The sequence below is a fragment of the Myotis myotis genome, unplaced genomic scaffold, assembly GCF_014108235.1.
Source record: "Myotis myotis isolate mMyoMyo1 unplaced genomic scaffold, mMyoMyo1.p scaffold_m19_p_4, whole genome shotgun sequence".
NCBI lineage: Eukaryota > Metazoa > Chordata > Mammalia > Chiroptera > Vespertilionidae > Myotis > Myotis myotis.
In genome coordinates this window covers 9421331-9447462 of record NW_023416346.1, presented here as the reverse complement: position 1 = coordinate 9447462, position 26132 = coordinate 9421331, and the positions used below count along the sequence as shown (strand labels likewise).

The window sequence follows — 26132 nt, the reverse complement described above, 5'->3', positions numbered from 1 at the left end:
TAGGTTTCGAGTTGGTCTTCCATGTATTGGCAGCATAAAGATTAATATCTTGTCTTAGGTGTGAACTCTTGTTTATAATCCCAAAGGGGTTGAGCTTGGATGATCTAGTGCAGTCAGCACAAGTTTTGCAATTAGGCCTTGGGCAAATCACTGAAGTTACAGGTAACTCCCTGGTTTCAGTCGCCTCCTCTGTGAAATGGAATATACCGCATGGTGTTATTATAAAGTCAAGTGAAGTGAGATATAAAAATGTCCAGCACTTGGCAGACAGTAATTGGTGGCTGCTGTTATAAAAAACAGGGTTACTAGGTCATAGAAAATAGCATTAGCTTTGGAGTCAGACAGTCCTTAGGTTCTTATCCTGGTGTGGGCACTTAATTAACTCTACCACCTTAGGCTGTCATCAAACTTGTTCAAACCTCAATTTCCTTATGTGTGAAATGAGAGAAATAATACTATCATATATGGTTATTTTGAAGGTGAAACATATAATGCATGTGACGCATAGTAGGTAATCAACACATAGCTACTGTATTCATTACATGAAGTATATCGATCTATGTGAATTATTTGATAATTTTCTCTCACAGCATCTTTGTCATGCCCTGGAGGCTCTAAGGAAACATTTGTACAGTCAATAAGTGATAAATGTATTTTATAGGTAACCACATTCTCCCAGATGAGGACCTGGCTGCTTTCCACTGGAGCCTCTTGGGACCAGAACATCCCCTTGCGTCACTTAAGGTATTGTGCCCATTTCCTGCGGATATATCCATGCCTAGGGGACATCAGGTTTTGATTGGAGTTTTGATAGAACAATTATCTTTCATTAGGTTTAAACTATCCCAAATACTTAACAGATAAAGATTTATAATTATGATCAATACCCTTTAAAGAGGAAAAAGTTCGTTTTCCACCTTCTGTGTAGGAGAAAACCCAACTCTTCCTTCCTATGTCTTTCTTTCCTATGTGTCTCCTTTACTTTCACACTTCTACCACACTCATCCAGAATACATCACTTCTGATACTCTGGTCACCAAATGTGCTGGGGGTTTTCCCCACATCAAGCACTTCTCTGCAGTAGCAGCTGGGTATTGTACAGTTGAACTCATTTAAAAAATACATCTATTTGATGACTACTTTCTCTATTTATTTATTTATTTTTAATATACTATATTTTGATTTTTTACAGGGAGGAAGGGAGAGGGATAGAGAGTTAGAAACATCGATCAGCTCCCTCCCACACACCTCTCACTGGGGATGTGCCCGCAACCAAGGTACATGCCCCTGACTGGAATCGAACCTGGGACCCTTCAGTCCCCAGGTCGACGCTCTATCCCAGGGGTGGGCAAACTTTTTGACTCGAGGGCCACAATGGGTTCTTAAACTGGACTCAGAAGAAGGAGCTGCAGCCGTGTTTCCCGATGTTGCCATGTTAACACTGCTGCTGGTGAAGGAGCGGAGGGGAGAGCAAGAGAACCCTCCGCTCTTTCGGCTCCGCGGGCCGGATAGAACAGCCGAACGGGCCAGATCCGGCCCGCGGGCCGTAGTTTGCCCACGGCTGCCTATTCACTGAGCCAAACCGGTTAGGGCTGTCTTTTTATTTTTAAATATATTTTTATTGATTTTTAGAAGAAGGGAGAGGGATAGAGAGAGGAAGACATCAATTGGCTGCCTCTTGCACAGCCCCCACTGGGGACTGAACCCACAACCTGGGCATGTGCCCTGACTGGGAATCAAACCGTGACCTCCTGGTTCATAGGTCAACTCAACCACGCCGGCCAAGCACCTCACCCGTTTTCTTTTTCTTTTTTTTATATTTTACTAGAGGCCCAGTGCACAAAAATTTGTGCACTTGGGGGGCGGGGTCCCTCAGCCCAGCCTGAGCCCTCTCGCATTCTGGGACCCCTCGGGGGATGTCCACCTGCTGGTTTAGGCCCGCTCCCCGGGGGATCAGGCCTAAGCTGGCAGTCAGACATCCCTCTGGAAGCCCGGGAACCCTCAGGGGATGTCCACTTGCTAGTGGGGAGCAGGCCTAAGCTGCAGTCAGATATCCTTAGCACTCCTGAGGAGTCAGGAGGGGCTGAGGGCTGTTTGCAGGCTGGCCACACCCCCTTCAGGGTGGGGGTCCCTCTTGGGGTGCTTGGCCAGCCTGGGTGAGGGGCTGAGGGCCATTTACAGACTGGCCACACCCCCTTCAGGGTGGGGGGGGTCCCACTGGGGTGCCTGGCCAGCCTGGGTGAGGGGCTGATGGCCATTGTCAGGCTGGCCATGACCCCTGGTGACCCAAGCTCCCAGCCATTCCTTTTTTTCTTTTTTCTTTTTTTCTGGGATTTATTTAACTTCTATAATTGAAACTTTGTAGCCTTGAGCGGAGCCCAGGGCCGGCCAGGGCAGGCAGGAAGCTTGGCTTCCTCCATTACCAGGGGCAACCCAAGCCTCCAGCTCACTCCAGCTCTGTGGCCGCCACCATCTTAGTTGGGTTAATTTGCATACTCACTCCTGATTGGCTGGTGGGCATGGCCAGTGGGCATGGTGGAGGGACAGTTAATTTGCATGTTTCTCTTTTATTATATAGGACTAGAGGCCCGGTGCACAAAAATTTGTGCACTCGGGGGGAAAGGGGGGGTCCCTCAGCCCGGCCTGTGCCCTCTTGCAGTCTGGGACCCCTCGGGAGATAACGCCCTACTGGCTTAGGCCTGCTCCCGGGTGGCAGAGGGCAGGCCCAACCCCTAGGTGCAGCCCCTGGTCGGGCAGAGAGCAGGGCCGATTGGGGAGTTGGGGCACCGCCCACTGTCATGCACAGAGCAGGGCGGATTGGGAGGTTGCAATGCCACCCTCAGTCACGCTCAGGGTAGGGCCAATTGGGGGGTTGGGGCACCGCCCCCTGTCACACTCAAGGCAGGGTCGATGGGGAAGTTGCAGCGCCACCCCCTGTCACGCACAGAGCAGGGCCCATCAGGGGGTTGAGGAGCTCCCCCGTCACTCACAGAGTAGGGCCGATAGGGGAGTTGGGGCACCGCCCCCTGTCACACACAGAGCAGGGCAGATCAGGGGTTTGGGCACTGCCCCCTGTCACGCTGATCCCGGTGCTGGGAGGCATATTACCCTTTTACTATATAGGGTAGAGGCCTGGTGCACGGGTGGGTGCTGGCTGGTTTGCCCTGAAGGGTGTCCTGGATCAGGGTGGGGGTCCCCACTGGGGTTCCTGGCCAGCCTGGGTGAGTGGATGATGGCTGTTTGCAGCTGGTCACACATCCTTCAGGGTGGGGGTCTCCACTGGGGTGCCTGGCCAGTCTGGGTGAGGGGCTGAGGGCTGTTTGCAGCTGGTCACACACCCTTCAGGGTGGGGGTCCCCACTGGGGTGCCTGGCCAGTCTGGGTGAGGGGCTGAGGGCTGTTTTCAGGCTGGGGGTGACTGAAGCTCCCAACTGCTCCTTTTTTTCTTTATTCTGGGCCAGCTTTAGCTTTGAGGCTTGGCTCCAGCTCTTAGGCCTCCACTGCTGAAAGTAGGTTTCTGGCCTTTGCTTACAATGTTGCGATCCTGCTGGCTGAAGCCCGGTGGACTAAAGCAGGTTTCTGGGGTTTTGTTTAGCTTCTATATTTGTTACATAGTTGCTTAGAGTTTCAGCTCAGAGGCCTGCAGCGGCAGGCGGGGAACGTTGGAGTCCTCCGTCACTGAAGCAAGCAAGCCTCATGTTAGTTTCAAGCTGCCTGGCTGCCGGCCGCCATCTTGGCTGGCAGTTAATTTGCATATCTCGCTGATTAGCCAATGGGAAGGGTTGGGGTCATACGCCAATTACCATGTGTTTTTTTTTTTATTAGATAGGATTGTTTTTTTACAGAGAGGAAGGGAGAGGAATAGAGAGTTAGAAACCTTGATGAGAGAGAAACATTGATCAGCTGCCTCCAGCACACCTCCTACTAGGGATGTGCCCGCAACCAAGGTACATGCCCTTGACCGGAATGGAACCTGGGACCCTTCAGTCCACAGGCCGATGCTCTATCTACTGAGCCAAACTGCTTAGGGCTCACCCTTTTTCTTAACGACCATGTCTGATGCCAGTGTTTCTTGTTTATATTAACTCTTTTAGGTTCGAGCTCATCAACTGGTTCTTCCTCCTTGTGATGTGGTGATCAAGGCTGTTTCTGAGTATGTTAGTGCCATCAAAGACCCCTCTGATCTGGATGTGGTTGGGAAGGATGTTTTCAAACAGTCTCAGGTGAGCTAGCCTTCCCCTTCCTAAGAATAGCCAGTTTTCTTACCTTCATCAGTACCACCAGCAGATCTGATCTTTCCTGTGTTGGCTACCTTCTCTCCTCCTAGCTGCTTGTCTTCTCCATGCATACAGACCAGAGCCCCAGAGTTTCCTTGAGAAAACATTACTAGGACTAGATTGAAAGGATTCTTTAACTTTTTCCCACAAAGCTATGCAAGCTCATTCTGGAAAATTTAGAAAATAAACAAGCAAAAAAAAGAAGTCACTTAAAATCTCATTACCCAGAAACTACTTGCTATATTATCACTAGCATATATCCTCCTACTCTTTTATTATTTTTTTAATCCTCACCCAAGGATATTTTTCCATTGATTTTTAGAGAGAGGGAAAGAAAGAGAGAAATATCGATGTGAGAGAAACACATTGATTGGTTGCCTCCTACACAAGCCCCGACCAGGGCCCAGGCTGGGGAGGAGCCTGCAACCAAGGTACGTGCCCTTGACCAGAATCGAACCTGGGACCCTTCGGTCTACAGTCTGACACACTATCTACTGAGCCAAACTGGCTAGGGTTCTTCTTTATTTCATTGTATATATATATATATATTTTAATATATATATATATATTTTAATATATATTTTATTGATTTTTTACAGAGAGGAAGGGAGAGAGATAGTCAGAAACATCGATGAGAAAGAAACATCGATCAGCTGCCTCCTGCAAATCTCCTACTGGGGATATGCCCGCAATCCAGGCACATGCCCTTGACCGGAATCGAACCTGGGACCTTTCAGTCCGCAGGCCGACGCTCTATCCACTGAGCCAAACCGGTTCCGGCTTTAATATATTTTTATTGATTGTTTACAGAGAGGAAGGGAGAGGGATAGAGAGTTAGAAACATTGATGAGAGAGAAACATCGATGAGCTGCATCCTGCACACCCCCCACTGGGGATGTGCCCACAATCAAGGTACATGCCCTTGACCAGAATTGAACCTGGGACCCTTCAGTCCACAGGCCAATGCTCTATCCATTGAGCCAAACCAGGTAGGGCTCATTGTATATTTTAATATAAAGGCAGTCTTGCTTACTAGAGGATAATGGGTAATGAGAAAGACTACTTAAAGTAGGTTCACATAAAACAAGAATTAATATTTCATTGTTAATAGTGACAAAAGAGCTTGACTATGATTTTGTCTTGTGAAACAAAGTTAGGAAAATAAGTTACTTTTACTTTTAAATATATTTTTATTGATTTCAGAAAGGAAGGGAGAGGGAGAGAGATATAGAAACATCAATGATGAAGGAGAATCATTGATCAGCTGCCTCCTGCACACTGCACACTGAGGATTGAGCCCGCAACCCAGACATGTGCCCTGACTGGGAATTGAACTGCGACTTCCTGGTTCATAGGTCAACGCTCAACCTCTGAGCTACCCCGGCGGGACCACTTCTATGAATTTTTAACACTTGTATAAATTTATGTAATCACTATCACAATTAGGATCAGAGCAGTTGAATGACCCCAAAATCTCTCGTGCTATCCCTTTGCAGTCACACCCAAACTTATCCCTAACTCCTGGCAACTACCAGTCTATTCTCTGTTACTATAGTTATATCTTTTAGAGAACAGCATATGACTGGAATCATATAGTATATAATCTTTTGAGAACGGCATTTTCATTCAAGTCTTCTAAGTTGTTGCATGTTGCATCCAGCAATAATTTATTCATTTTTATTGCCAAGTAGTATATATTATGTGGGTATACCGTTTGTTTATGCATTTATCCCTAGAGGATATTTGAGTTTCCAGTTTTTGGTAGAGCTGCTGTGTATAGGTTTTTGTATGAACGTACGATTTCATTTCCCTAGGAGTGGGATTTCTGGGTCAAGTGGTAAGTATATGGTTAACTATATAAGACTCTGCCAAACCATTTTCCACAGTGGCTATTTCATTCTTCATCAGCACATGTTACTGTCAGTATTTTTATAGCCATTCTAATAGGTATATTGTGATAGCCCATCATAATTTTAATTTGCATTTATCAAATTATTAATGATGAACAGTTTTTATCTTCTGTTTATTTGCTGTCCATATGTCCTTTTTGGTGAATGGTCTGTTTGTTAACAGTCTTGCTCATTTTTTTAATTGGGTTGTTCGTTTACTTCCTGTTGAGTTTTGAGAGTTCTTTATATGTTCTGTATACAAGTCCATTGTCAGATATCTGGTTTGTAAATATTTTTCCCAGTCTGTGGTTGTCTTTGCATTCTTTCTTTTTTTATGAAACTATGGCTCTTTATTTTCACATGGACAGTTCAAAGAAAGTCATCAGTAGCTTTTTTTTTCTTCTTTTGCTGGGTTTTAAAATTTTTTTTATTGATTTATTTTTTTGAGGGAGAGAAGGAAACATCAATTTGTTGTTCCACTTGTTGATGCACTCATTGGTTGCTTCTTGTATGTGCTGTAACCAAGGATCAAACCCGCAACCTTGGTGTATGGGGCAATGCTCCAATCAACTGACCTACCTGGCCAGGGCCTACTTTTGTTTAATGTAATAAAAAGAAGAAAACCCACACAAAAAAAGAAAACCTTGGGCTTAAAGGAAACCCATCTGTCACTAGCAGCCTGGTTGAAGGATTCATACTTTTAGAAGGGAAATACAGTGCAGAATTCTCTAGAGAGCAAAGCTGTTTTGAAACTAGTTGGGGGCCTCATTTCCCAGGCTCAAAGCGATTTGGGGGAGGTGTTATAGTGCTCGGCACAGGGTGATGGAATAGTGATCACTGACCAGGGCCTTGGAATGGATCTTACTGTCACACAATGCAGTTAACAGAGAGTGAGACACCAAAAAGTAATTAAGGTGCCAACCAACATTTTTGAATCGAGCATTTATCATGTAGGTCCAGAAAATGTAGGCATAGATTGTGTTGGGGTGGAGGTGCCGGAAACTGTCAGCCAGTGGAACAGCCTGTATCAATTCCCCAAAGTTGTGCAACTCTTTTTTTTAATTTTTTTTTTAATATATTTTTATTGCCGTAGCCAGTTTGGCTCAGTGGATGGAGCGTCAGCCTGCTAACTGAAAGGTCCCAGGTTTGATTCCGGTCAAGGGCATGTACCTTGGTTGTGGGCACATTCCCAGTGGGAGATGTGCAGGAGGCAGCTGATCGATGTTTCTCTCTCATCGATGTTTCTCTCTCATCGATGTTTCTAACTCTCTATCTCTCTCTCCCTTCCTCTCTGTAAAAAATCAATAAAATATTTAAAAAATATTTTTATTGATTTTAGAGAGGAAGGGAGAGGGAGAGAGAAACATCAATGATGAGAGGGAATCACTAATCAGCTGCCTCCTACACGCCCTTTACTGGGGATCAAGCCCACAATCCAGGCATGTACCCTTGGCCGGAATCGAACCCAGGACCCTTCAGTCTGCAGGCCAACACTCTATCAACTGAGCCAAACCAGCTAGGGCTGTGCCACTCTTTTTTAAAAATATTTTTTTACTGATTTCAGAGAGGAAGGGAGAGGGAGAGGGAGATAGAAACATCAATGATGAGAGAGCATCATTGATCAGCTGCCTCCTGCATGCCCCCTACTGGGGATCGAACCCGCAACCTTGGAATCGAACCGTGACCTCCTGGTTCATAGATAGAATGCTCAAACACTGAGCCACACCGGCCAGGCAAGTTTTGCCACTCTTTTGGAATGAAGGCAGCATTCTTTTTTGTTTACCTTGGGGTTGCGAAGGTCAGTTTCTTCATGAGCCACATCGAGGTTCCCATATAGCACAAGGAGCTTGCGGGAAGCCAGGCCCTTCAGGAACTTGGAAAAGGCTTTATCCCAGGGCTGCTGGTACTCCAGGCACACCAGATCTTGGCCTACATTAGGTACATAGTCTGTTACCAGCACAAATGTGTCAAATTCAGCCAATACCATGGGAGACATTGAGTGGGCACTGGTGGGAGAATAGGCCTGCGCCACTGTACCCTTCATAGTCTGAAGGAGCTGACCAGTACTGATGGGGTAGTCCATACAGCTCTTGAAGTTCAGCTGGTAGTTTATTCTCGGAACCTTTGGTCTACTGCAGGCACAAGATCTCTGGGGCTTCTTCCTTTATCCAGTCTAAACCTTTCTCCTTAATCCAGGCCTGAAGCCCAGCCACATTCCAGGACTGTGCCTCATTTGCCTGTGGGTGAAGTGTTCTGATCTGGGGATGTCCTCATACAGGGTTGGCCCCTTTCCTGCTGCCTCTTTCTCATTTTTCTTTGCTCCTGCTCCCAACTTATTCTTCCTGACCCCTCTGGCTCAAACTTGGGGTCTTCCTTATCTTCTGCCACCGAACCCCTTTCCCTCAACTCCCCACCCTTTTCACCACGTGGCCCAGTGAAGCAGTATTTCTTCAGCATTGCCTACTCAAGACCTTGTCTGGCTCCTCCTTATCTGAGCACAAAGAATAGATCCCCTGTCTCTACTTTCTTTTGTAGAACAAAAGTTTTAAATTCTTACCAGTTTTTATCTTTATGGAGCATGCTCTTGGTATCATGTCTAAGAACTCTGCATAACTGTAGGCATGACAAATTCTGTTTCCTTCTAAAAATTATACAGTTTTATATTTAGAATAAATAATTTGTTTTGAGTTCATTTTTGTATAAAGCGTGAGGTGTTTTGTTTTGGTTTTGCATATGGCAATCTAATTGTTTTCAACACACTTCATTGAAAAGGGTGTCTTTTCTCTTTTGAATTGCCTTTGTCAAAAATCATTTGTCCATATTTGTGTGCATCTATTTCTGGACTCTTTTCTGTTCCTTTGACCTATGTGTCTGTCCCTTTGCAATAGCACATTGTCTTAAATACTGTAGCTTTATGATAAGTCTTAACATTGGGCAGTGATTTCTCCAATTTTATTCTTTTTCAAAATTACTGTGTCTATTTTATTATTTTTAATTCTCACATGAGGATATGTTTTTGTTTGATTCTAGAGAGAGAGGAAAGGGGGAGAGAGACATCAGATTGCCTGTTTTCCATACTCTCCCCACCTGGGGATCGAACCCACAACCCTTTGGTGCACAGGATAATGCTCTAACCAACTGAGCAACACTGGCCAGGGGTCCTGCTGGGATTTTAATTGGAATTCCTTTAAATATATAGATGAATTTGGTGAATATTCAAATCCATGAATACAGTATGCCTCTCCATTTATTTAGATCATTCTTGATTTCTTTCGTCAGCGTTTTATAGGTTTTAGTCCTGTTGATACTTTCGTTTTGGGAGGCAATCAACCCATTTAGGTTCAGATCACAAGTTCTCACCATCCTTTTGTGGGCTGTGGTTTCAATGTCTGTAATTTTCAAGGCCTTTGCAAACCTATTTGGATCAGTCCAGCATGTGTGCCACCCAGTGGCCAGTCTGGGACTTGGGCTGTGATTTACCTCTTCGGGTCTCAGAGTCTGTGCTGTACTGTTTGCTAATGTCAAATATGTGTGTGCTGCTCCCCCTCTGCAATCTCTTCAGCCACGTCACAGTTCATTGGAACAACCTTGTTCAGCATCTGGGGCCAAGTAGCAGAGGGGTGGGGTAGGTGGGATGGGAGGGGGTGGAGAGAGAGAGAGAGAGAGAGAGAGAGAGAGAGAGAGAGAGAGAGAGAGAGAGAGAAGGCATAGAAGACTCACTCCACCTCTTCAAACTTCTGCTTCTCTGATTGGAAGGAAGCTTCCTGTCATTCAGTTTTAGATTTTTGCTGTTCCCCTCTTGTCACTTCTCCCACCACAAGTTTGCTTTGGGCTGGCGCACAGGAGAACAGAAAAAAGAAAAAGAAGGAAAAATGGGCTGTTTCTATACACTTCCTTGAGTTTTTGGAGACCCCTTTCCCAGTATTCAAGCCAGAACAAGACAAGGGTTTTTTTCTGGAGTTTTCTCTGTCTACATCAATGGATGCTTCCAGATTTCAGGCTGTGTTGTGTCCACACCAGGAGATACCAGAGGAAAAAAATGTTAAACTCATCCTTGGTTCAATGGTACTTTGAATTCTGGTCTTCTCCCCGATCATCCTGCTTCACTTTTCAGAGTCGTCAAATAGTTGCTCTTGCTTATTATAGCTACCTTTAGTGGGAACAAGGTGAGGTATGCTTGGTCCATCTTATCCAGGACAGAAACCTCTCTATAGATTTCTTTAGATGAATGAAGAATGAAATCAGTGTTTGGTATTGGAGGCATACATTTTCCTAATAACATTTTATTATATTCATTACTTCACATTTAACTTTCTGTTTTTTAAAATATATTTTTATTGATTTCAGAGAGGAAGGGAGAGAGAGACAGAAACATCATGATGAGGGAGAATCATTGATCGGCTGCCTCCTGCACGGCCCCTACTGGAGATCGAGCTCGCAACCTGGGCATGTTCCCTGACCAGGAATCGAACCGTGACTTCCTGGTTTGTAGGTCAATGCTCAACCACTGAGCCAAAATATATTAATTTATTTATTTCGGAAGGGAAGAGAGAGGGAGGGAAAGATAGAAACATCAATGATAGAGAATCCTTGATCAGCTGCCTCCTGCACGCCCCCTTCTGGGGATCAAACCTGCAACCTGGGCATGTGCCCTGACCAGGAATCGAACCATGACCTCTTGGTTCATAGGTTGATGCTCAACCACTGAGGCATGCTGGCTGGGCAAGGCCATAAAATTTTTTAAATTGGGGTGACACTGGTTAATAAACTTTTACAGGTTCAGGTGCATAATTCCACAACACATCATCTGTACACTGTATTGTGTGTTCACCAACCCAAGTCAAGTCTCTGTCCATCACCATTTATCCCCCCGTATCCTCCTCTCCCTCTCCCATATCCCTCTCCTCCCCCCAGCAATCATCACACTTTTATCCCTTTTTAATAAAAAAACCAAAAAAACTAAAATAGACACTCTGCTCCTAATTCCATCCTAAGTTGCTTACAGTGTTTCATGTCTCCTTTATATGTGTGTTTTGATGTGGTATGGTAGTCATGTCAGTGTAAAAAATTTTAACCTGCTTTTTTTCACTTAATTTTATGACTTCACCACTTTTCATTGTTGCTGTAGCATTTTCATAAATATCACCTTTGTAGATCTATAAAAGAAAAGGATAGAACTTTATTAAATGCAATCATATATCAGATACTAAATCAGCGTTTCTCAACCTGTGGGTCGCGACCCCTTTGGGAATCGAACGACCCTTTCACAGGGATCGCCTAAATACATCCTGCATATCAGATATTTACATTACGATTCATAACAGTAGCAAAATTACAGTTATGAAGTAGCAACGAAAATAATCTTATGGTTGGGGTCACCACAACATGAGGAACTGTATTAAAGGGTCGTGGCATTAGGAAGGTTGAGAACCACTGTACTAAATGAACCTGTATAGACAAGGTCCCATGCTAGATACTGGGACATATATGTGAATAAACCATTCTTTGTCTTCACGGAACCTGAGATTAAATTGGGAGGCAGAAGCAAATAAATGAGCACAACAAAGAAAAACCCCAATAAAGGTTTCATAGAGAGGAACGGTTTCATACAACTGGTGTGTGCCCCTTGAAGGAAGAGTAAATATCTGTCAGGACTCAGTACAGAGTGGTGCATTGCGGGAAGTATGCATAATTCGTATTTCAGGGGATTGCATCATAGACCTATACTCACTGGCAATGAATAGTTTATAAGACGTATTGTTAAGTACAAAAACCAGGTTAAAAACATGTTGATATGACTATTTATGTGGGGGGGAAACTTGGTGTACATACAGCAAGAGTTATGACAGAATATACACCCAGCTGGTAACAGTGGTCACTTCTGGGGAGGGGAGTGAGCGCAGAGGTAGAGCTAGTAGGGGAGAGACTGTATAGCTTTTATCTTGTAAGAGATTGTTTTCAATTATTATGTGTATTATTGAATATACCAATGAAATAATAATGCATAGAAATGAAATTTTGATTCAAAGGAACATTATTCAACCATGTAGATATTCTGTAAATCAGTATAATTTGCAAACATTCTTTAGACATGGAACCCTTTTTTCAGACAATTATAGTAAGTCCACTTTTTAAATTGTTTATTGATTTTAGAGAGAGAAGAAAGGAGAAAGAGAGAGATAGAAACATCGATGAAAAAGAAACATCGATCAGCTGCCTCCTACACGCCCCACACTGGGGATCGAGCCTGCAACTCGGGCACGTGCCCTGACGGGGAATTGAACTGGCAACTGCACGATTCATAGGTTGATGCTCAACCACTGAACCACAGAGGCCTTCTCAAGTCCAATTTTTTTAGTAAGCAGAGTGATTTTGTGTCCAAGTGAGGCTAGCGGACTTGGAGATCTTGATTTCCGTGTTTGTGTGCTTGCGTGCATGCCCATAAAAACTTTTAGAATGCTGTGTAGATCCTGGGGTGTTAATAGTTACAACTCTGAGAGATAAGATTATGCATATTTTAAGTTTTTCTTTTTTATTATGTATTTTAATTTTTTATAAGAAACAGATGGATTGTTGCAGTTAGTAGATGGGTTTTTCTCAGAAAATATTCAACACTTGGGGCTACATGGTGAATTGGGCACTCTCATGTATTGAGGATGAAAATATAACTTGTGACACTATTCTGGAAAGAAATTTAGTATCGTGTGTCAAGAGTCTATGAACATGGCCATATCCTTTGACCTAGTAAACTTACTTCCAAGAATTTGCCCTATGAAATAACCCAAGAAACTTGTTAACAATATGCTTATTAGAGCATTATTTATAATGAGAAATTAAAAATGACTTTAATATCTTATGTTCCATTTGATGAAATATGAAGACCATAAAATTATGTTCAAGGGGATTTTGATAAAGAAAAGCCCCTTCTCAGTCAGCCCCAACCCCACAGAGGGAAATAGCCATTTTACTTCTATTGCCATAGATTAGTTTTGCTTCTACTTGAACTTTATATGTACCCTTTTGTGTCTGTCTGTCTTTCACTCAGTATATCTTTGAGATTTATCCATAGCATTGCATGTATCAGCACTTTGCTCTTCTTTATCACTATATTGTATTCTATTGTATGAATATACCACAATTGATCCATTCTTCTGTTAATATGCATTTGAGTTATTTCCAGTTTAGGGCTATTATGAATAAAGCTGTTGTTAGTTTGTTCATATTTTTTTGGTGGACAAATGTACTCATTTTCCCTAGGTAAATTACTTAGGAGAAGAATTACTATGCCATGCGGTAAATAATGTTTAGTTTTATAAGAAACTGCCAAACTGTTTTCCAAGCTGTACCTAGATATACCCACCAGCAATCTACTGGTAATTCCAGTTACTCCATATCCTTGCCAGTGCTGATATTTATAATTTTGAATTTTCGCCATTCTGTGGATATATAGTGATGTCACATTGTGGTTTTATATATGTTTAAGTGCTTTTGTGTGTTTTAAAAATATTTTTATTGATTTTGGAAAGGAAGGGAGACGGAGAGAGAGAGAGAGAGAGAGAGAGAGAGAGAAACATCAATGATGAGAGAAAATCATGGATCAGCTGCCTCCTGCATACCCCACACTGAGGATCAAGCTTGCAAAACCAGGCATGTGCCCTGACCAGGAATTGAACCGTGACCTCCTGGTTCATAGGTCAGCCATGGGCCACGCTGGCTGGGCTGCTTTTGGTTTTAATGTTCATGGCTTTTGAACCAATAATTTCACTTTGGGGACATTTTCCTAAGGACATAATCTAAAATCCAGAAAATCTTATATAATGTGTCTTTGCTGTATAACTTATAAAAGCCAAATGTGAGAAATAACCTAAATGTCAGGTATTAGGGAAGTAGATGCATAATTTATGATATATTTATAATGATAAAATATGCAGCCATTCAAAATTATCTTAAAAATATAATAAAAGCAGGATACAATATTATTATAGAGTAAGGTATTAACTATAGCAAATATGTGTATTAAAATAGTACAGCTATATACATCAACAAAAAAGTTTATTTTTAAGTAACAGTTTTTATTTATTTTTAATTCATTGTTGCCACTATCACAGATGTCCCCCATTCCTCCCCTTACCTACCTCCACCCAGCCGCACCCCCCTCCTTCTGGCCATCACCACACTTCTCTGTGTCCATGCGATATTCATATATGTTCTCTGGCTAATCTCTTCACCTTATTTCATCCAGTGCCCCCCATTCTCCTCCTCTCTGACCTCTGTTGGTCTGTTCCGTGTATCCATGCCTCTGCTTCTGTTTTGTCCAGAGAGGACATACAGATGGCCAATACATATATGAAAAATGCTCAACGTCACTAATCATCAAAGAGATGCGAACTAAAACTACCATGAGGTATCACCTCACACCTGCCAGAATGGCTACCATCAATAAATCCACAAACAACACGTGTTGACAAGGATGTGGAGAAAAGGGAACCCTAGTGCACAGCTGGTGGGAATGCAGACTGGTACAGCTACTGTTGAAAATAGTATGGAGTTTCCTCAAAATGTTAAAAATGGAGCTGCCTTTTGACCCAGCAATCCCACTTCTGGGAATATATGCTAAGAAGCCTGAAACACCAATCAGAAAGAATATGTGCACCCCTATGTTCATAGCAGCATTATTTACAATAGCCAATATCTGGAAAAAAGTTTATTTAAAAAAATACTAGGAGAAAACACACCAAAATATCTTTCGGTGGTGGTACTCTGTAATTTTCCCCTATCCTTATGTGTTTTTCTAATGATCATGTGACCATTTTAGAAGAATACAAAATTTAAACTTTTATTTATTTTTAAACTTAATTTAAAAACTTTCCCCAGATTTTATGTTCTATAATGCTTTCGCCTTATCTAATCTTTCCTGCAACATGAAAAATTACTCTCTTGGGTTTCTTTAAATATTTGATTTCTGCTACTGTTTTGACTCTCAAATTATAAATTGCATGAAAAAGACACTCTTGTGTTGTTTCTTCTTCTGAACATCTGATGTTGCAACATCCAGTCCAGGACGGAAGATAAAATAGAGCGATTCAAGAAAGCAGTTGAGTACTATTCAGTCACAACCAAAATCTCTTCGCTGCCAGTGGGTTCCTCCTCCTTTCTAGGTAAGGCTTCCATCTGACCCAGAGCTGCTCTGCCCATAGAGGACACTGAGGTGGCCCCTCAGAAACTCCTGGGCCAGAGTAGAATCACTTGTTTGTATTGCATCCTCCTAGAAGCCATTCCTGTTTGGTAGACATTTTCCTTTGGATTTCCATGTAATAAGAGAGGTGACACGAGACAGGGCCCCGATTGCTCAAAACTTTAGCTGGGGTCCTATGCCATTCTCTTAGCTTGGGCTTCTCCTGGTGCTACCCTCCATTGTGGCCTAGTATACGTAAGACAGCCCTCTCAATGGTGTCAGGCCTGAGTTTGAATCCCACCTCTGCTGTTTACTAGTTGTGTGATCTTGGCAAGTCACATCTGTACGAAAGGTGGATCATGATACCTATTGTATAAGGTTGTTATCAGATGCAGTAATTTATGTAAGATTCCTGGCATGATGCATAATAGCTGTTCAGTAAAATGTGACTTACTTATAATTAATAATAATTTTTCAGGTGATGTGGGGTTAGCAGAATATAACATGGTAGAATTATTACGTTTGCCTAAAATGTAGCCCTTTCTCTTGGCTTCAGGTTTTCGTAATAACCGGCTGGGAAATCCTCCCCTTCCACGAAGTCAAATGAGCAGTATTTCTGGGAAGCCAGTGGTAAGTATCTTTTAAAGGGCCTCAGACTGTTTGTTAGCATTAGACACTGGTGGCTTCCTGATTTTTATAATCTGAGTTAGGGTGTCTCAGTGTAATCAGTATGTTAAGACTGGTATATGCTAATGTCACATTCTCAGCTGGAGGCCAACAGACTATGTAAAGAAAATATCCAAATCAGTAACCACTAGGGCCTGGCGAAGGTAGATTTGCTAATGTTGGAAAGTGTTCTAGGAGACCATGGTTTGGTTCATTGTCCTGCCTCTGGAGAATTCTATCCATACATCACTGTTAGAATTATTTCTTGTTACTTTCAGTAGATTCTTTGTATCCCAATAACCCTTGCTACAGCCATCATCTGCTATGTCACAACTTTTTGAGGGAACCATCTTGGAGCATGGTAAAATGTTAAAGAGCTTTTCTGTCTGTTTTATCCTTCAGTTTTCTCACCATGTGCCCCAGAAAATGAAATATCCACCACCATTCCCATTGGGACCCAACTCCTCTCTTCTCTTCTCCCCCCATACTTTGGGGGAATCCCATGCTTTTTCTGAGAATTCCCTGCTGGAGGACAACCCCCTTGCCACTTGGGGTATCTCTTATGACTCATCACAGTTTCCCAATTACCTGACTTCCAAAGCCTCACCTCCTCTGGGACCAGACTCTTCCCACTCTTCTTCCTCTGGTGATGAGCCAAACGGAGTCAGCTCTGAGTAAGTATCTGTATAGGCACCCAAGGAAACAGACTTCTGAAGCATCCCTATTCTTTTGCTGCTAACCTGGGCAGGGGCGTGGGGAAGCGTATGCTCCTGGCTTCTCTCTGTGGCTCTTTGCTCCTAAGCAAAGTAAGAAAACTCTCTCTCTGCTTGGCCACTTCATGCTCATTTTGACTCTAGACAAGTGGTAATTTTCAGATACTCAAGCCATGGAGGTAAAAAGGCAGCATAGCAGCTAGTTAGAGGAGCTCTGGTATGGCTGTGCTACATGTCATGGCTGCCATTTCTCAATTAGTGAGGGGAGTAGGCTGAATGTTAAAAAAAATGAGAAGAATTTTTAGAGTTGAGCTATTGGAACAGTTGTGTAGGCTGTTATATTCTTAGTGACTCAGACAGGGTGCTGATGATTAAAATAGTGGCATTTTGTATTTGCTCATTTGTTCTTAGATTGTTCTCTAAGCAGATTACCCCTGGGAAGCAGGACTGCTTTGAGGTTTCAATTGCAGTCATTTTCTTACAGCATATGCAGACTCTAAATGTGATCTCTTATGTGTTGGGAAGGATTCAGAATGGTTTCCACAACTTTTGATCACGTTGGTTTGTGTCAGATGGAAGAAGCTAGGAGGGTGGTGATGGCCACTGAGTGGAAACAGGCCCACTGCTAACCCAGTGTCCAAACTTCCAGAGGGTTTGTAAGATTCCTTGAGATCAGAACAGACATTTGCGTTGGAATATCTTTATCAACCTCCTTTCTCTTTCTACATTGTCTTTCTCAATCTTTTAGTCATGTCACAGAAACATTTCATCGGCAGCCTAGATGGGAGGATCCCAATGGTAACAGAGGTCCCTGGGTACAGCCTGGTGATGCTGGAGTTTCAGATGCTGCCCTGGGAGATGGTGAGCCCCACATCCCATCTCTGCTCTCTATGTCTACGAGGAACCACATGGACATCACCATTCCGCCCTTACCGCCAGTAGCCCCAGAAGTTTTGCGGGTGGCCGAACACAGACACCGAAGAGGTCTTATGTACCCATATATCTACCACGTCCTCACTAAGGTGAGAGAGCACCTTAGTACTTCTGTCCCTCCTTGCTCTTGACAGTACACTTCACACTTCCTAGAACTGGAAGTCACCAGAGAAAATGATGATTAATGGTATCTGAAGGCAGATGAAAGGAGACCAAGTGTGCTGGGGCTTCTCATTGTATTAAGGGTTTTAGGTGAGGTGAGACCAGTAAGAGATGGGACTGTGCAGTAAATGAGGCCCCAAGAAGTGTAATTGTGAGATTTCAAAGAAGAAACTTGGTACATTCTGGTCTAGGGGAGGACATTAGAAGAAGAGGCTTATGTCCTTGTTTTTTGTCTCTTTCTCTACTTCTCCAGAGCTTTTACCGTCCATCATCTTATCATCCAAATCCACCCCCCAGCAAAAGGTCTAAGATGGACTTTCCCCATTTAGTCAGCTAGTCAGTTACAGCAAAGACTTTAAAAACAGAACATAGCTTTGAAGCTGGCTGTGGTCATCTGGGCTTGTTACTGCTTTTTATTTTTTTTTTATGAATCATCTTGCATTCTTTTTAAAAATTTTTAAAAAATCTTTTTATTTTGGAGAGCAAGGGAGGGGAAGAGAGAGAAACATCAATGATGAGAGAGGATTATTGATCTGCTGCCTCCTGCGCGCCCTACACGGGGGATGGGAACCTGCATCCCGGGCATGTGCCCTGACCGGGAATTGAACCCTGACCTCCGGGTCCATAGGTCGACACAACCACTGAGCCACATCAGCTGGGCTATGGCTTCTTTTAAGTCTGAAACTAAGTACAAGAAGAAAATTTAATGGCTAGGCTACATACAGTTCTTTACTGGTTCTTCTCAGCTCAATTCCAAACCTTGAGGCAACTAATTTTCTCCTTCTCTCTGGCCCATTTTCTTATTAGGGTGAGATTAAGATCCCTGTATGTATTGAGGATGAGTGTAACATGGATCTACCACCAGCTGCTCTTCTGTTCCGGTCAGCTCGTCAGTATGTGTACGGGGTGCTTTTCAGTCTAGCAGAGACACAGCGGAAATTAGAACGCCTGGCTATACGGCGACGGCTGCCTGTGGAACGTAAGCATAGTTCTGGCTTTGACAAATCTCTCAAAGTTTGATGCAGAGCAAAAATGTATCTGCAAACACATGATACTTTTGGCTATGGAACAGTTTTTGAGAAAATGTATAATTCACCAGGGTACTTATTGGTATGGGGAATGCATTAACTTAAGCTCCAATTCTTTTTTTTTAATTATATTTTTATTGATTTTAGAGAGGAAGGGAGAGAGAGAAACATCAGTGATGAGAGAGAATCATTGATTGGTTGCCTCCTGCACGCCCCCTATTGGGGGTTGAGCCTGCAACCCGAGCATGTGCCCTTGACTGGAATTGAACCCGGGACCCTTCAGTGCGCAGGCCAACGCTCTATCCACTGAGCCAAATCGGGTAGGGCTAAGCCCCGATTCTATAACCATTAAGCATTCAGAGTGAGTTCTATTTACAAGAATCATGCTGGGCCTTGAGAATGCAGAGGTGTATCTGACACAATCTCTCTTCCTCAGTGAAGTTTTTGTTTTGGAACTTGATCCTATAGGTAATTGAAGCCATTGAAATGTGTTTTGTTTTGTTTTATTGTTTTCAGAGGGGAAGGGAAAGGGATAGAGAGATAGAAACATCAGTGATGAGAGAGAAACATCAATCAGCTGCCTCCTGCACGCCCCACACTGGGGATTGAACCCAAAACCCAGGCATGTGCCCTGACTGGGAGTCTAACTGTGACCTCCTGATTCCTAGGTTAATGCTCAACCACTGAGCCATACCGGCTGGGCGAGCCTTGATTTTTTTCATCTGCAAAATAAGCACTACATTTTGTGATAATGTAGGCATAATCTCTCTCAGGATTGTTCTGAAGAGTAAATGAGATATACTTTTATATGCAAAGTACTTAACACATATCAAGCATATAGTAAATGCTTACTACTGCTAACAATAAATATTATAGCAACAAAAATAAAAAAGGTGTTGAAATGTGATTGATCTTGTCCAATGTGGCCAGCTGCAGAAATACTCAGAAATTCTCTACATCCTGGTTTTCCTCAATTTCTGTTTTCCAGTTCCTGCAGTGATCCTTAAAGAGTGGTCTGCCTATAAAGGGAAGTCACCTCAAACCCCCGAACTGGTGTCTGCACTGACATTTCGGGAATGGACTTGCCCAAACCTCAAAAGGCTCTGGCTAGGCAAAGCAGTTGAGGACAAGAACAGAAGGATGAGGGCCTTCCTGGCCTGTATGAAGTCAGATACACCCAGTATGCTCAACCCAGCTAATGTGCCCACCCATCTGCTGCTCATGTGCTGTGTGCTCCGGTAAGCCACGGGACAGGGAGGCAGCCAGTTCATTTCTCTTTTACTTTTTGAACATTTCTTTCATCAGGTGTTTTATGGTGTTTGGGGTGGGGAGGCTTTTGTTTTATACAGACACTCCTTGGGTTATGTCAGACTTGACATACGTCGTTTCATGATTATGTTGCCATCTCCCATCCTATATAATAAAAAGGTAATATGAGATGGCTGCCTACGACCAGGCCAGCAGGGGGGTTAAGTGAGGGACAACCAAATGACTGAACAGCAGGCTGCGTGGGGCAACCAGGCCAGTGTGGGGGCTATGAGGGGCAACCAGGCTGGCGGGGCGAGGCAGTTGGGGGCGACCAGGCCAACAGGAGGGGAAGTAAGAGGCAACCAGGCTGGCGGGGGGAGCAGTTATGGATGACCAGGCCGGCGGGGGTTGTAGTTGGGGGTGATGAAGCCCGCAGGGGCGGGCAGTTGGGGGCAATTAGGCCAGCAGTGGGGGCAGTGAGGGGCGACTAGGCCAGTGGGGGGGCAGTTGGGGGCGACCAGGCTGGCGGGAGGGGCGGTTAGGGGTGATCAGGCTGGTGGGCAGAGGCAGTTAGGGGTGATCAGGCTGGTGGGGGGGCGCAGTTAGGGGCGATCAGGCAGACAGGTGAGCAGTTAGGAGCCAGCAGTCCCGGATTATGAGAGGGATGTCTGACTTCTGGTTTAGTCCTGATCCCCGGGATTGGGCCTAAACCGGCAGTTGGACATCCCCCGAGCGGTCCTGGATTGGAGATGGTACAGGCTGGGCTGAGAAGACCCCCCTCCTCCGAGCACTAATTTTGTTCACCGGGCCTCTAGTTTATTGATTTAAAATAAATTTCCGTCATTTTGATGTATGTATATATGTGCTTTATGTTTTTTATTATTTATTTACCACAAGTAAAGGTCAGGAATTGTTATCTTTCTTTTAATTTTTTTTTACTGTTTCACTTCATTACTGCTGTGTATGTGCTCCATGTGAGTGACGTAGGTGCTTATGTAGGTGGGTTCCGACTTTAGAGCGAAATCGCATTATGTCGTGCCGTAGGAACAGATCTCCGATGTAACCTGAGGACCTACTTACTGTATTTAGCTTAGACTTCAGAAACACTGACATTGATTGCTTTGATAGTCTCCTCGGTTTATGATCTCTGTCATCATCAGTCCATGCACGACCTCTCTTTTTTTAAAATATATTTTTATTGATTTCCAAGAGGAAGGGAGAGAGAAAGATAGAAACATCAATGTTGTCAGGATCATCGATTGGCTGCCTCCTGCACACCCCCTACTGGGGATCAAGCCTTCAACCCGGGCATGTGCCCTGACCAGGAAATGACCTCCTTGTTCATAGGTCCTTAACCATTGAGCTGCAACAGCCGGGCATGACCTCTCTTTTTTATTCGGTTTTATATTTGTTTGGGTTTTTTTGTCCCTTTTATTCTTTATTCCTGATCCAATTCCCTTTTTCTCCCTATAGTTATCTCCTCTGGGATATTTGATATGTGTCTTCCAAGCCATCTCCTATGTATTTATTTAAATACTAGAGGCCCAGTACACGAAATCATGCACTGTGGCAGCAAGGGGGGGGGGGGCGCGTTGTTGGACATCCTTAGCGCTGCCGTGGAGGCGGGAGAGGCTCCTGCCACTGCCGCTGCGCTCGCCAGCCGTGAGCCCGGCTTCTGGTTAAGCAGTGCTCCCCCTGTTGGAGCACACTGACCACCAGGGAGCAGCTCCTGTGTTGAGCATCTGCCTCCTGGTGGTCAGTGTGCATCATAGTGACAGTGACCAGTCATTCCACTTGTCAGTTGATTTGCATATTAGCCTTTTATTATATAGGATAACCTTTTGTTTTCTCATTTTCTGAGGTGCCTATTTCTCTTGTACATTTATTTTAGGTTACTTGTCTTGCTGATTACAGAAATTTTTTTGTCAGATATGTGTGTATACACATACATATATAGCAAATATCTTTTCTATATCTGTGGGTGTATAATATCTTTTCCAACCAGTCACATTTAAAAAAATTATGTACAGTATCTTTGTTGAATATAAGTATTAAAATTTCACCAACCTTTTATTATTTCACACATAAAAGCTGGAAAACTAGTATGGTGAACACCCCATATGCCCACCACTTAGATTCTACAATTAATATTTTACTATACTTACTTTATTCCATATAACTATCCATCTGTAGCCATCCATTTATGCATCCACTTTGATGCATTTCAAAGTAGATTGCAGATATTGGTACACTTCACCCCTAACCAAAAAGTACTTAATTTTGGTTTTGTCAAACCCATCAATTTGTAGCTTTATGATGTGTGCATTTGGAATCTTATTCAGCAGGTCTTCTCTATCCCTGGGTCAAAAATATTTTTTTACATTTTTATATATTTTTATAATGTTGCCTTCTATGTCAGGTCTTTAAATATACTGGGTATTTCTTCTGTATATGCTGTAAGAAAAGATCTAATTTTGTTTTCTCTACAAAATAAGCCAGTTTTCCCAATTCTGCTTATTAAACAATTTTTCCTTTCCCCACTGATTTGTATCACCACCTTTCACATATACCGTGTTCCTGTATGTACACGAGTTTTTTCCTGGTTTCTATTTTGTTCCATTGCCTATTTGATGCCTCGTCAGGACCACATTGTTTTCATTATTAAGGGTTTACAGTTTGCCTTAATATCAGGTCAGACAAACCTCTGCTCTTTGCTTTTCATGTTTCATACTTGTGGCTGTTCCTGAACCATGTGAACCTTTATTCTTCCAAATATAATTTAGAATTAGTCCACTTTCCACAAAAATTTTATTGGGGTTTTTCCCCAATAAATTGAATTTATAGATTAATTTGACATCTTTATAATATTAAGTCTTCTCATCTAAAGATCATAGTTTACCTTTCCTTTTTTTAGGTCTCTTCCTTTATCTCTTAGTAGAGTTAATTTTTTTCCATAGAGGTTTGCTGTGTTTTAAATTAATTCCTTGGCACTTGATACATACTATTGCAATTATGGATAGTATTCTGTTTTCTTTCTTTTTTTAAAATATATTTTTGATTTTTTACAGAGAGGAAGGGAGAGGGATAGAGAGTTAGAAACATTGATGAAAGAGAAACATTGGCCGAAACCGGTTTGGCTCAGTGGATAGAGCGTCGGCTTGCGGACTGAAAGGTCCCAGGTTCGATTCCGGTCAAGGGCATGTACCTGGGTTGCGGGCACATCCCCAGTGGGGGGCGTACTGGAGGCAGCTGATCGATGTTTCTCTCTCATCAATGTTTCTAACTCTCTATCCCTCTCCCTTCCTCTCTGTAAAAAATCTATAAAATATGTTTTAAAAAAAAAAGAAAGAAAGAAAGAGAAACATTGATCAGCTGCCTCCTGCACACTCCCCACTGGGGATGTGCCCGCAACCAAGGTACATGCCCTTGACCAGAATCGAACCTGGGACCTTTCAGTCCGCAGGCCGACGCTCTATCCACTGAGCCAAACCGGTTAGGGCAGTATTCTGTTTTCTATTATACTTTCTTGTTGTTTATTTGCTGATGTATAGGAAGTAAGTTTTTGTGCAAAGAAGTCAGTCCCTACAAGTCACCAGAGGGTTACAGAGCACTGAGCTTTGAAACTAGACAGACCTCAGTTTGAATTCTGGTTCTGGTGTTCTGCAGCTTGGATAAGTCACCTTAACCTACTAAACTCATCCATTTCTGCCCAGCTGGCATGGCTCAGTGGTTGAGCGTCAACCTATGAACCAGGAGCTCATAGCTTGATTCCTAGTTAAGGGCATGCCCGGGTTATGGGCTTGATCCCCAGTAGGGGGCATGCAGGAGGCAGCCAATCTCTCTCTCTCTCTCCCTCTCCCTCTCTTCCTTTCTCTAAAATCAATTAAAAAACATTTAAAAAAATAAAGTCACCCTAGCTGGTTTGGCTCACTGGATAGAGCCTCGGCCTGGGGACTGAAGAGTCCTGGGTTCGATTCCGGGCAAGGGCATATACCTTGGTTGCGGGCACATCCCCAGTAGGGGGTGTGCAGGAGGTAGCTGATCAATGCTTCTCTCTCATTGATGTTTCTAACTCTCTATCCCTCTCCCTTCCTCTCTGTAAAAAATCAATAAAATATATTAAATAAACAAATAAATAAATAAAGTCATCTATTAACCTCATTATAAACCGTTATATTAATCCTTCTACAGAGCTGTTTGAGGATTTAAATAATACATGCAGGGGGCCCTATAACATAAGAGAGACTTAATCTTAATATATATTAATTTTCTAACTACCTTGAGATTAAGATTGGTGACTTAAGAAGTCTTCCTATTGCCCTGGCTGGTTTGGCTCAGTGGATAGAGCATTCACCTGCAGACTGGAGGATCCCAGGTTCAATTCTGGTCAAGGGAACATGCCTGAGTTGCATGCTCGATCCCCAGCAGGGGGCATGCATGAGGCAGCCAGTCGATTCTCTTTCATCATTGATGTTTCTGTTTCTCTTTTCCCTCTCCCTTCCTCTCTGAAATAAAAAAATATATATTTTTTAAAAAAGAAGAAGTCTTGCACTGACTGGTTTGGTTCAGTGAATAGAGTGTCGGCCTACGGACTGAGGGTGTCCCAGGTTCGATTCCAGTCAAGGGCATGTACCTTGTTTGCGGGTACATCCCCAGTGGAGCCTATGAACCAGGAGGTCAAGGTTCAATTCCAGGTCAGGGCACATGCCTAGGTTGCAGGCTAAATCCCTAGTGTGGGGTGTATAGGAGGCAGCCAATAAATGATTCTCTCTCATTGTTGATGTGTCTTTCTCTTCCTCTCTGAAATTAAGAAAAATAATATATTTAAAACAAAGAATAATAGATAAGATTTATACTTCCTAGTTTCTAATATATTCCTGGGCTACAGCCCTATATTGTCTCATATTAACTCTGGAATTACATGTTTTGTTTATCTTTTCTCTCAAAAGTATAGTAGTAGTTCATTTTCTCATTTATTTGATTCTCTGGGTTTTGTTTTTAAAGTAGAATGCAACCCCCTTTTTTGTAATTTTTTTTTTTCAGAGAGAAGAAGGGAGAGGGAGAGAGATAGAAATATCAGTGATGAGAGAGAATCATTGATGGGCTGCCCCTGCACACGCCCTACTGGGGATCGAGCCTGCAACCTGGGCATGTGCCAGACCAGGAATCGAATTGTGACCTCCTGGTTCATAGGTCAGTGCTCAACCACTGTGCCACACTGGCTGGGCTTTTCTCTGGGTGTGTGTTTTTTTAAAACACATCCAGGAACATGAAAATAAGTAAAAATTGTTCATGAACAACTATAAACTATCACTTAGGCTGTGCTCTAATAGTTTCTGTTTGCTTCCGCTGAAGAGAACCTTAGCCTCCTGTTCAACCTATTTATTCTTAATTTAGACACATTTCTGACAATTTGGTCATCTGATTACCCAGTGTACAACAAATCAGAAGTAGCCAATTGTAACAGAGGTGACTCAGGGAATAGGAACTATTCTTAGAACCAGCCCCAGTGACAGCAATGATAAGCCCCCAAACCGGGGAAAAAATATAAAGTTTACTTTTAAAAAGACCTAAGAACCGAAAAAGAAGTGGCATCATCTGGAGTCATTTATCGTGGGGGAAACTGACCTGTATAAATCAGTACCCTGTATAAGCTCATTATTAAAGCATGAGGCAATAATCAAAGTTTGGAAAATCAAGAACAGGTTTTATAATATTACATATATGTACCTGGCAATATGCTAAGTCAGCCCTTTGTGTGTGATACCACTAAATCCTCATAGTAGCGCTAAAAAGTAAGTATTATTTATCTCTGTTTATAGATGAGGAAATAAAGGTTCAAAGGTTGCATAGCTAGTAAGGGGTAGTGAAAGAGTTTGAACCCAATTCTCTCCAGCTCCCAATCCCTATGCTTTTTTTTTCCCCCCTATGCTTTTTAAAAGATAAAATGGGCCCAGCTGGTGTGGCTGTTGTTGAACGTCAACCTATGAGGTAAATGTTTTTTAAAAAAGATAAAAAGCAGAATAAAAACCAAGCAGCAAT

General features: G+C 43.0%; 1 protein-coding gene and 1 pseudogene across 8 annotated transcripts in view; one reads left to right on the top strand and one right to left on the bottom strand.

Moving 5' to 3' along the window:
• FAM120C (family with sequence similarity 120C) overlaps positions 1-26132 on the top strand; it is a 66302-nt gene that overhangs the window by 22693 nt on the left and 17477 nt on the right. For 4 of the 8 annotated variants that reach the window (XM_036305068.1, XM_036305065.1, XM_036305064.1 and 1 more), the window contains exons 3-10: positions 662-744; positions 4094-4222; positions 15221-15323; positions 15897-15970; positions 16409-16680; positions 17468-17741; positions 18622-18793; positions 19831-20080. In XM_036305068.1, coding sequence (XP_036160961.1) covers positions 662-744; positions 4094-4222; positions 15221-15323; positions 15897-15970; positions 16409-16680; positions 17468-17741; positions 18622-18793; positions 19831-20080 — 1357 coding nt within the window. Of the gene's footprint in view, positions 1-661; positions 745-4093; positions 4223-15170; positions 15324-15896; positions 15971-16408; positions 16681-17467; positions 17742-18621; positions 18794-19830; positions 20081-26132 lie in introns of those variants that run through there. The other 4 variants (XM_036305069.1, XR_004966942.1, XM_036305071.1 and 1 more) reach the window with 4 other exon arrangements.
• LOC118654234 lies at positions 6966-8622 on the bottom strand (annotated as a pseudogene).